The sequence below is a fragment of the Anopheles gambiae genome, chromosome 3 (genome assembly GCF_943734735.2).
Source record: "Anopheles gambiae chromosome 3, idAnoGambNW_F1_1, whole genome shotgun sequence".
Classification (NCBI taxonomy): domain Eukaryota; kingdom Metazoa; phylum Arthropoda; class Insecta; order Diptera; family Culicidae; genus Anopheles; species Anopheles gambiae.
Window position 1 is genome coordinate 51580749 of NC_064602.1, and position 12053 is coordinate 51592801.

A 12053-nucleotide genomic window follows, 5' to 3' on the forward strand; every position below is an offset into this window, starting at 1 on the left:
TAGCATACTAAACTCCTGAATTTTGTTATTTTATTTTAAAAAATCCACAAAAATTTACATAATGATGATTTCGACAAATACTACCGCAAAAAAATCCATGAATAAAAATCAAAGATTATTTAAAATACCATAAGATTTCGAGCAGATGAAATCATTCGCAAATCTCGCAATGTTCGACGAGGTCTGACGCACCAACACATCCAAACCTTCGACAGCGCGCTCTTGCGAAGGGTATGAGGCGGAGCCAGGGACGGGAAGCTCGACGAGCTGCTTGACAAATTTGCCGTCACGCCATGCAATTGAAAGCGATTTGCGAGGGCGCGCGAGGGTTCGCACGCCATACAAGTTCCCCCCACCCCCCCTCCCCCAGAGCCCTCGCATTAAAGAGCTTGCGAGCCTTGGTAGTTTTTTCACCCCTAGTTTTAGCAGTTATAATTATAGCACCCTAAGAGCAGGTGTAACAGTGCAAATTGTAGCATACTAAACACCTGAAATTTGTCATTTTATTTTAAAAAATCCACAAAAATTTAAATAGTAATCTTTTCGATAAATACTACCGCAAAAAAAAAAAAATAATCCATGAATAAAAATCAAAGATTATTTACAATACTATAAGATTTCGAGCAGATGATATCATTCGCAACCCTCGCAATGTTTGACGGGGTTGGAGGGATAAAGAAGGCATGATAAAATTCTCCGAACGCCTTGATTTCTTCCGTCGCTTTGCGCAGCGGGTAACCTCAAAGCTAGAATTAGTTTCGAGTACCTGCTCGAAAATACATTTACCCCAAGGTGCATTGAAGAGATCACGTGGTATAATTTAGAATCAAAGTGTACAGGCGTCCCCCGAGTTACGACCCCCTCGAGTTACGACGATTCGCAGATACGACGATTTTGATTTTGACATTTAAAAGTTGTCATTGACTAGAAATTGATGTATTTTTTTGAATATCTAGGCTGATAACCGTTATACACACATTTCCAAAGATTCCACAACTACCCTATCTTGAATATCGATATTGTGTACGGTTTTTAAAATATAATTATTACATTATCAAACATTATTTTAAATCAAATACACGATATTATAAATTCCAACTCTTCAACTTCGGTTATAAACTTAATATTCATAGATATTCGACATACGACTTTTTCGACTTACACCTTGCTTTGGACATTTTTTCGGTCCCAAATACAGTCGTATCTCGGGGGACACCTGTATGTAGTTCAGGTGGTCTCATAGCATGTTTTTTATATCCAAATTTTCATATCACTTTTTGACAGGATGGGTGAAAACTTTAATTCAAACAAGCTTTCTGAAGGCGTGACGAATACTCATAACACTGTTAAAATCTTCATTCAGAAACAGAAGCGATAAAAATCAGCCTTCTATGCTTGGGATAAGCCTACCAGTATATTATTCCCACTTAGATAGCTGCTCTAAAACTGATATACAATGCAAACAGCTGACAGGTTGAAATTTCAGCCTACGAACTTAAAACGGAAAGGACTCCAATACAAGAGTATTCCAGCAGAGGTCTGATAAATGTGAAGTACAGTATCTTGTAACACATTGGATCATGAAGCTCGCGCTCATGACGCAAGCCAAGTAGCCGATTGCCACTAGCGACTACTTGGTCTATCTATTCTTCCAAGGAGAGTTTAACATCTAGGAGGACTCCTAGAACCTTTTCACAGTGCACTCTTTCGAAGTTCTGACCATAAAGGGGGGGACACGCTATCAAAAGCCGCCTTAATGTCCGTGTAAATGGCTTCAACTTGCATTCTATCATCAATGGACTTATTAAAGCCGTTAACGAATTTCATCAGATTTTTCATAGTTGATTTTTTGTGGATTTTGTAAGTTGATTTTTGACATATGTCAAAATTTAGGTGTTTAGTATGCTACAAATCGCACTGTTACGGCCAAGCTACACGTACCGGACGACATCGGACGATGCCATAAAACGTAGCAGCGCAGGCAAGAGATTTGCGTCGGGCCGGGCCGTGTCGGATCACATCGGGCCGATTTTGTATGAGATTTGACAGTTGGCGTTAGCGGATTTATAGCATCGTCCGATATCGTCCGGTACGTGTAGCTTGGCCGTTATACTTGCTCTCGGGGTGCTATAATTATAACTGCTAAAACTAAAGGCGGAATACCTGCCTAGGCTCACAAGCTATTGGCTGGTATTATTGAATCCGTTCGTAGCGGGAACGTACGGCGCTCACATGAAATTCTAGGGATGGCAACGCATTTCTTGAGCCCGCTCCTACAACGCCACGGTGAATAATTGTAGCAACCATCTAGTACGTTAGGAAAATGAGTGTCGGGACGTACGCCGCCGCTACGAACGGATTCAATAATACCAGCTATAATCTCATAATTATATAGCTTGCTAAATACGACAAACAGCGAAGGAAATAAATTTTATGACATAAATTTATTAACATAAAGATGAACAAAATGGCTAAACATTTCGCGCAGAAGATACTTCTCGAAACCATCGCAATGTTTAGCGGGACATTATAGTTATGTGTAAAGTCCAAGGACTGTGCAGGAACGGGCGCAATCTGAAATTGTATGGAAATGACGTTTATAGCTCAGGGTTGGCTACGCGAAATGACATACTATAAAGCGAAAAAGCGAAAGGCCACGGGAGTGACAAAATGCTGACAAATTTTTCAAAATGTGAGCTTTTGTCACTTTTTTGAGCTTTTGTCAAAATTTTGTGACCTGGAGCAGCCAGGAAAAAAAGTTGACAAAAGTTGACAAAATTTGACGTTCGTGAAAAAGCGTAAACAAACAGCTATTTGGCGCAGTTGTGACCCATTGTTATGATAATAATGCTAAAATGCATGATTCTAATTGATTTATGTACCTAGTTAGTGCTTCTTAAACAAAATATCGATGATATTCAGATGTTGGAGCTTTTTGTCGCTCTTGTGTATGTTTTTGGTGCGGCCACGAGAAAAGCTCTTTTTTGCAGTTGACAAGCAATTTTGACAAAGTTGAAAAATTTTTCAACATTTTTTCAGCTCCGTGGCCACGCGCTAATATGTTTTGATAAAACGAATATATGCGCAATCTGAGATTGCGCATCGTGTTATAATAGGGTAAGAGCCTTTTTCATCTGGTCTGGTCATCACAATTTTCAATCACAAAACCAAAATTTTTAAATGGTTATTGAATGTTTCTCCAAATGTATTGATGCCTCTTTTAATAATAATGATGTAAAGGTTTATTGAGTTTTCCAGGGCTTTCCAATGTCAAATGGCACCCAAGATGGATAAATTGATTTTTGCTAATATATTTGACCTCGTGCCTACACAGTCTTTGGGTAGAGTTATTGTACGGTGTAAGCTGACGCACGGGACCTAGTACAGTAGCATATCTCGAACTTTTGCGTATAGCGGATTTCTTTGCAAAAGAGTTTATACTACTGGTTCGATGATCGAAAAATATCGAAACAGGCTTTTGCACTAAATCAATACAACACGCTTTTTGAACATCAGTGAAATTCAAAAAGAGCATAACATAAATAAAATTATTCACAACAATCAATCACTACAATTAATCAACAATCAAACAAAGCACATGAAGCTGTTCAATTTGGAGGAATGGAGTAAATTCACATATAGAGAAAATCGGGTAGGGGAAGTCGGGGTTGGTTCGACACTGCGGGTAAGTTCGACACCTTGCCGTTTTTGTATTTATAGAACTTTTTGAAGACAAAAACTTATACATATTATTTATGTGAACTATTTCGAATATTTGAGTCACATTTCACTGATCAGAAACCTGTCAATTGTCAAAAAACAACAAAATAAACACATGGTGGTTCTGATTGACAGCCGATGTAAGTTTTGACTTCTGGGACTTAAGGAATTGTGGCGTTATTTCAACAAAATTATAGTTTCCGTGTTAATTATTTATTATTATTATTTATTAATTAATCTTCAACGGGCCCTATGGCCTAATTAAGATGTAACAGTTCATTAAAAAAAACATAACAAAACATGATTTGCAGCGCAATTCACTGCGGCCATGGCAAAAGCCGGAGACGTTCCTTGAAGCACTGAGTTGAGATGTCGAAGTCGAAGCAATAGTATTGTATTGTTAATAGTATTGTTTTATAAATACTATTGATTAGTTCTGTATCACAGGGCGTAATTTTTATATTAAACTTTATAATATTAAATGTCACTAAAACTTGTGCGGCCAATGGGGGTAAATTCGACACCCCACTTGGTAATGCTTATTTATAGCATGTTAACTTTGTTTATATCGTAATTTGAAAGTGCCTGTATTTTATACAGATGTCCCTTAACGATGTACGACAAACGTAATAATCAAGCTGAACAAACACGCAATTAAAAATACCGTAGAAGCTTTAAAATTCAAGATGTCAACAAAATAATTATGGAATTTAGCTATTATTCTCTCACAGAACGTTTGCCAAACTCGGACTCAAAACATGTACTTTGTATATGGTTTAGGCTTATGAAAATTAATATTGTTATGGCTTTGACCGTATTTAAGGCTGACTTTAAGCCGGGTAATCTTAACTGAAGAAAAAATAGTCGCTGGTTTGGAATCACATTGACCGATGTTCGCCTTTTGGCTTTCGAGTTGGCAGAGAAAAATAAAATTGAACACCCTTCGATTTTATAAAAAAAGAAAAAGATTACTGGAAGATGGCCAGGTTATTTTTTTTAAGGAATCTTAACCAATTATTCCGTAAACCAGATGCTATTGCCGCAGCTTCTACTATATGGAGTCTGGTCCGATGCTATTTGTAATGAAATTTTTGTTCTTTGCTTGTATCTTCATTTTTTTCGTATATTTCAATACTGTTTTGTGTTAATTTTTCGTAAAATTGGTACGAAATACTTTGTTGAACTTCAATGAAAACTACAGGCCATCAGAGTTTGTTATTTTAAAAGCTAACACCAATGTGTCGAAATCACCCCCAAGGTGTCGATTTTACCCCATTATGGTGTCGGACTTACCCGCACTACAGTCGTGACGCAACAAAAAACACACATTTTTATTTTTATCAAAATGATATCAAAATCAATCCAGGAACCGTAGTTTCTCGTAAGATGGTACATAATACACCAAAAAAGCTTTTTCGATGTCTACTAGTAAGTTTACATTGGCAAAAGTATTGCAATCAGAGGAAAACCTTAAGGTGTCGGAGCTACCCCCAGTTCCCCTACTGCGGATAATTGGTAAAGAAGGGGTATTAAATATTATAGCAGCTTACGGAATGATGCTTTGAGTAACTGCTCAGTTTAAGTACTTACATTAAACTAACTTAAATCAAGTTAAATATTTAAACAAATCATACTTGGTCACTTTGAAGACACGCAATAACCGCACACAACGGAGAACAGATATACCCAACGGAGGCATCAGTTGAGTGTTGGTCAAAAGAACTTCAACTACACTACCAATAACGACGAAGCAATCGAAACGATTGAACAACGAAACGTAGTATCCTTGCAGCCCTAAACTGTACATTTTAAGAAACATTTCCAATGAAAATAGCGCCACGAAAAACATGTTGGTGTACTCTGAAAAAAAAAAGCATATATAGTATTGTTATTCCCATTTTTTACAGCGAAATATGAGTCATTTACGAATAGAAACATAACACAATTTTGTAAAATGCTTTTTCATAAGCTCATTAATCAATTAAACACTGCGCAAAAAAAGCGTTTTCAATACATATTAAGCTTAACAAGTATTCATTTAAATCACAAGCTAAAATTTTCCATGGTATTTAGAATTGACAGTTTGTCAATTTTTAAGGCATTAGGTTATTAGTTGCTTTGCAGCATATCTATTTAAGGAACATGTTATTCAATTTAAAAAGCAACTATTCATTTAAGTTTTGTAGTAATGCTTGCTTACATGCGTTGTTTTGTGCTTGCGTGCGTACAACAGTGCAAATAATATCCGGGCTTCCAATATATGATATCCACCAGTTGGTCAACACCTTCTTACACAATTCTGCCCTAAACTCCTGGTTTCAAATCAAAATGAGCGTCTGACCGTTTGAATTAATCACAACGGATTCAGTTTGCAGCGGGAAGTGTAAACATTACTGCCTTTAGTCACGGTGCAACAGGTGCATGGGTGCTTTACAATTATATCTCTAAATCTAAAATAGTAACATATAGCTTTCTTTTGAATCGAAAAGGTTTGCAGCCGCTCTGAAGTCGACTGAAAGAGATAGTCTGATTACAAATCGCATACATACCCTGAAAATCGTCCAGCCATTGAGGTTGATGGTAATGTTCAGTTGCAAGTACACCAGTGTTTAAAAAAACCAAAATTATGATGAGCCAGTAAAAAGCTTGTGATTTTACTGCCTTTCGGCAGGATCGGCGCATCTTACGATTCAGCCGATCATAAGCACGGAAATGTTGATTATACCACGACTTCGATGCAGATTGTACATAATCAATATTCGCTTCAATGCAGCCTTCAGTAGAATTGGGAGATAAACCACTGAAAACGGAGGAACCTGAACCAGCGAGCATTGCTCTAGTACCCTTCAGCAATCCTTCTGACATCATTTTTCCTGGTGACGGTGGTTCCTGGTATGTATCAATATCTTCTGCTTGAGTAATCCAGTCTAAGTAACCTTTCAAATCTTCTTCAATTCGTTGCTTTTCTCGAAGTTTCTGAAAATCGCCACGACTCTTCGCCTTTGTTCGCTCCTTGGAAAACTCACCACTTAAAACTCCGAGAATAAGGTTCATTACAAAAAACGCACCAAGAATTACCATAGACACAAAATATATCCACTGCCAATTGCTTCCCATTGCATCCTCAATCTGTGTTCATAAATGGGGAGGAAAGAAAATATAAAAAATTTCTTTAATAATGTTCTAGCTTATAATTAACTGTTTCCTCGGTTTCAAATGTGTTAGTGTTTTCTTAAAAAATATATATATTTACGTAATACAACATATCTGTCCATCCCTCTAATGTAATGCATTGAAACACAGTAAGCATCGATAATCCGAAGTTGTCGAAATTTGTGATTCCAGCATTAGGTCCTTCCCAATAGTAGCGACAAACCCAGTTAACACCTATGGAGCTGCATTGAAAACCACCTTCGCCGCATGGCGTTGGGTCTTCCATCATGTCCTCTGTAAAATGTTGAGCATAAAATGTTGATTGTATCACTAAATCGATGCATTTTAAAAGTTCTCGACTATTCCATTTGTTTTTCATTCCACTAAATATGTGTGTTTCAAACAATGCTTACCTGTAATATTGTGAAAGCAAGTTTTATGCATTTTTCCAGAAAATAACTCAAGTCCCACAATTGCATAAATTATTATTACAAACAATACAAGCAATGCAATATGCAACAGTGGTACCATTGCTCTCAGAATGGAATTGAGTACTACCTGTAAACCTAAAAATAAAATATTAAATTGTTACAACACCTTCCTTGATCATATTTATGTCGCACAAGGTCCATTTTTGCGATTTGCGTTAAATCCGGAAGAGATAGATAAAAATAGTAAATGCAAGCATGCATTTGTGCAAAATGATATTTCACATCTTTTTGTACTTTTTCAAAATGTTAAAACTGTTGTATCATACTTTTTTCAAAAACTAGATCTAATCAAACATCATACAAATGAAAAAAATTGTTTAAGTTACTAATGCATTTCAAAATCATTTGATACAAAGAAAATTTTCCAGGAGGGTTAGGCAGAACACATTTTGAAACTATAATTTGACAATGGGATCTGGTAAAAAAATCATTGATTAGGTTTTTTTTTCTTTTTTGCCTGATCAGATCTATTTTGATCCGTTATGCACTAAATTGATAACGCACTCATGACAATATAAACATTTTTTTAAATCAGGTTTTCGGTTACAAAAATATTTTTAAAAATTTAATATTTTTATAACTTCCTCAGAAAAGTCATAATACCTCAAAATGAAAGTTATAAAAACACTTTTTGAAAATCATTTAACAATTTATTTTTGAAGATTCATCCTAAAATGTGTTATTTGTATTTTTGGAAGATTCATAAATGCATTAGTTGCAACAGACAACCTATTTTATGAAGTGTCATTATAGTTTTGTTACGACCTTATATTCGCTTTATCGTAAGGCCGCACACACGATGCGCGTTTCTGCGCCCGCGGAAACGCATATATCAATTCAGCCATAGAACTGAAATGTTATTCGAACGCGCTACCGCGGATCTGCAGAGATGCTCATGCTGGATATCTCTACGGAACTGTTATTCGCGTTTTAACGCGCCCGCGGAAACGCGCGTCGTAATGCGTCATGTAATAACGAATACAAATACAATACAAATTAAAAAATAAGACAAAAAGATGTTAAAATCATTTTGCAGAAATCTTGCATTTACTGATTTTATATCTATCTTCTTCCTATTTCTTCATGATTTACTACAAATCACGTAAAACAAGGGTTTATACAATTACAGTAAGCGGTATAATGCATTCATTGATATGTCCCCAACATAAGAGACTTTTCCATCAATAAAACACACTAACTAACACTATACCAGTAGCACCATGTCTCTTTATTTCAAATTTTTGGCCCATTTTTCAACTCGCGGTGCCGAAATTTGTTCTAGCGAGGGTCGCAAACCAGGACGATAATCAGTTCACTTTCAGCCTTTTGGATTCAACCATAGAATGCCTGAAAAATGTAACAGGCTCTGAAGCACGCTGTGGCGGTATTGATCTACAAAGCTACTTTCATCGTACAAAAATAATCGCATTAAACCATCGTAGCGGACCTTAGGTGATGTTTTTACAGCGCGCTCTCGTGAAACCCACCAGCGTAACCTGTTCCAGCGTAACAGATGGAACGATGAAATGATGGATGGATGAAGATGGAATGATGGAACGACTTGATCATCAAAAAATAGGAAATCATCTTTACTTAGAAGAATGTTCAAAGTGAGAACAGCCGCACGCCCCGCGCGCTCGCCATTGCACAATGGGAAGTTTAGAACAAATTTCGGGATAAAATTATTTTTACAGAAATTGTAAATTTTCATAGCTTGTAGTCAAGTATTATGATAATACATCTCGTCGTGCAATGCGAGGGATTTTAAGGTATCTCCCGCTCTATTTTTTTCTAGTTGTCTCGTATCCGCCTAGAGCAGTTCGGTCCAGCAAAGCTTTCATACCCCCTGCCACTGAACTTCTTCCTACATCTCGGCTTTGTTCGTATGAGGTCATGCATTACACCAGCTGTGTTAAACTTATTTCATCAGAGGGCCGCAAGTATAAATTTTCAGTGATTCGCGGCCCCCAAAGTGGAGAATGGAAAATATACCCCAATATTTATGTAAAATACTTTTTTAGATTTTTATTGTTAAACAAATTAACTGGAATCGTGTGTTATGTACAAATTCGCGATGTTATTTTTATATGTGCTCTTTTTTGTATGAGAAAAAATGTTTAATGTGCTTTCAATGTTATTATATTTTTCATTACTGGCGTTCTCTTACGGCAGTTCTGCTAGAAAATATCTGTCAAACACACTTTTTCACTGTGGTAGGGGAATTTTAGCAACTTGTGGCGAATCTTTTTCAAACAATCCAAGTTATCCATCGTTGGATGAATAACAAAATTATTTGCCTGCAATTTTTTGACAGATCAAGAGAAAAATTGTAATAAAACGTGTTTAAACATTATTTTTCGCTAATTTCCAACTTCCAAGTGTTCTGGTGGTATATTCAATTCTTTTAACAAGAACGATTTTTCGTTCGATTATTTCGATTATTATTATCCTTAATCTAAATCGTTTAGACTTTAGCGTAATCATATGATTTTGGTTTTGATTTTTGGAGTGGTTGGAAAGTACATTAATTCGCATTGCAGAATGAGAGGTACAAATAACTCAAACTTGGCTACAATCATTTTTATTACCATTTATGGTGACATGATTATGAAAAAAAAAACAGAAGTGGCTCCAATCGAACATCAATGATGTAACATTCTAAGGTCGGAGCCGTGCAAAACCGTTCGGTAAAAAATTCGGAGCCGAATGAATCCTTTACTCGGCAGTCGGGGGCATGGAGTTTGTCAAATTCGGTGTGACAACCGATGACTCCAACGGTTCCAAATGGCTCTAAACGGCTCTATATGCTTCGGACGGCACCGAACGGAACTGTTGGTTTGATTTGCCGGTTTCGAAGTCGGAATAGGTGTGATCGGAAATGCTTTTGTTCCGTGGATGCGATTCCGGCAATCAATCATTAGTTGTTGCGAAGTTTCCTAGTATGTGTAACAAGTTATTTTCATTCAACATTTCGTTTGTAAACAGTTGACTCAAATCTATTATTCCATACAGAATGTGCAATCGAGTGTGCACAAAATTATGCTAATATTCAGAATTTAATCGAAACATAATACGAGTGAGTTTGCATTCGATTCAATGATTCTTAAGGGTCTCGATTGATCTGTACCTTTGTGTAGAATAAGTTTATGAGATGTTATGGGTACATTCATGTTAGATTCGAAAAATATACCAACAAAAGGATTGTTTTTCTGTGGAAAATTTAATACACTTTGACAAATAGTAATAACAGTTTATTGGTTTGCAGTGCTTTTAGCAATTCTCAAAATATTCTCGCGGGCCGCATTCAGAATCGACGCGGGCCGTATGCGGATTGCGGGCCGCCAGTTTGACATACCTGCATTACACTGTTGCGTCTTAGCACAACGCCCGGCCTGCAGATAAATAATTCACAAAAAAACGGCTTTTTTTTAAGTAATTCGAGATTATTTTATTATGACTTTAACAGCACAACATTTTAGTAACCGAGAGAGTAAACTAAAAATTCGTCCGCTTCCACGCAGGTCCGGAATCAAAAAGAAAGCCCTATTTCGCAGTCCATGCGGTCACCGGCTATCCCTCAAACGCTCGGTCGATCCCTTTCGTTCAGTCCGAACGTTCCCAAGCTCCCGACCACGCTGGTTTTCGCTGGTCTTTTCGGGGATAATTCGTTAACGAATTATCCCCGAAAAGACCAGCGAAATACAGATCATTTTCGGGGATAGTGAACACACGTGAAGGATGAACCCATGCAAAAAAGAACTAAAAATAGAAATGAACATTTGGATTCACTCCCTTCCCTCATATTCCAATTCATGCTCATGCCTCATCCTTGATGCTACCAACCACATCGCTAATTCTACTTCGAATCACTTTGCCAGTTGCGCCACCATATTATTATTCATGATCGTGCTATTTGCTTGTTTTGTTGTATGAAGAGGTACTGATACTAAATGAATTAAAAGAAATAAATAAAACAATAAAAATAACACATTGACTATTAAACACGCATTTCTAACAATGAGTAAAGGGGTCTGAAGTTACTGGAGCTGCATGTTTTAAAAAGAAATCAAAACTTTAAATCATCAATGAAAACAATAAAAATGGAATTGAACTCATGTCGACCATGGTGCAAACATTACACCATTACCATTTGACCATTACTAGTTCATGAATAGTGTTGGGAAAATGAGCACAATTAGGTGTGCTGTGCGCACACGCACGCACATCTCAGTGTGCGGTGCACATTTCGCACAGTGCGCGCTCTCCGCACTTTGCGCGCACTCCGCACTGTGCGCGCACTCCGCACTTTTCGCACAGTGCGAGCACACTTCGCACGGTGCGCGCACTTTTGGCACACTCCGCACAGTGCGAGCACACTCCGCACTTTTCGCACACTTCGCACAGTGCAAGTTTCACTTGCTTCACTTTGCATTGTGCGAGCACACTTTGTACCATGGTGGTACGTACACAAAGACCACGACCACACGACCAATGTCAGCTTTTTCTCTTAGAGTTCATTTACTCAGCCATCGGGTTCGCCTAACAGTGGATGAACTTGGCGGACACCTGACCTCTTCTAGCCCAAACCCCCCCACCCCCACTCCGCCCGCCCATCCACGATGGCTATTATTGGTCCCAACAGAAAGCATGTGTAGATCCATGCAAATATTGGAAACTCCATCGATTTGA

At 37.5% G+C, this 12053-nt stretch overlaps 1 protein-coding gene across 7 annotated transcripts in view; it reads right to left on the reverse strand.

Annotated features, from left to right (window-relative positions):
* LOC3292158 (muscle calcium channel subunit alpha-1) overlaps positions 1 to 12053 on the reverse strand; it is a 125796-nt gene that overhangs the window by 61250 nt on the left and 52493 nt on the right. For 5 of the 7 annotated variants that reach the window (XM_061655542.1, XM_061655540.1, XM_061655541.1 and 2 more), the window contains exons 4-7: positions 7287 to 7439; positions 6974 to 7167; positions 6270 to 6849; positions 5355 to 5580 (exon numbers count right to left, since the gene is read on the reverse strand). In XM_061655542.1, the coding sequence (XP_061511526.1) occupies positions 5355 to 5580; positions 6270 to 6849; positions 6974 to 7167; positions 7287 to 7439 (1153 nt within the window). Of the gene's footprint in view, positions 1 to 5354; positions 5581 to 5920; positions 6160 to 6269; positions 6850 to 6973; positions 7168 to 7286; positions 7440 to 12053 lie in introns of those variants that run through there. The other 2 variants (XM_061655544.1, XM_061655545.1) reach the window with 2 other exon arrangements.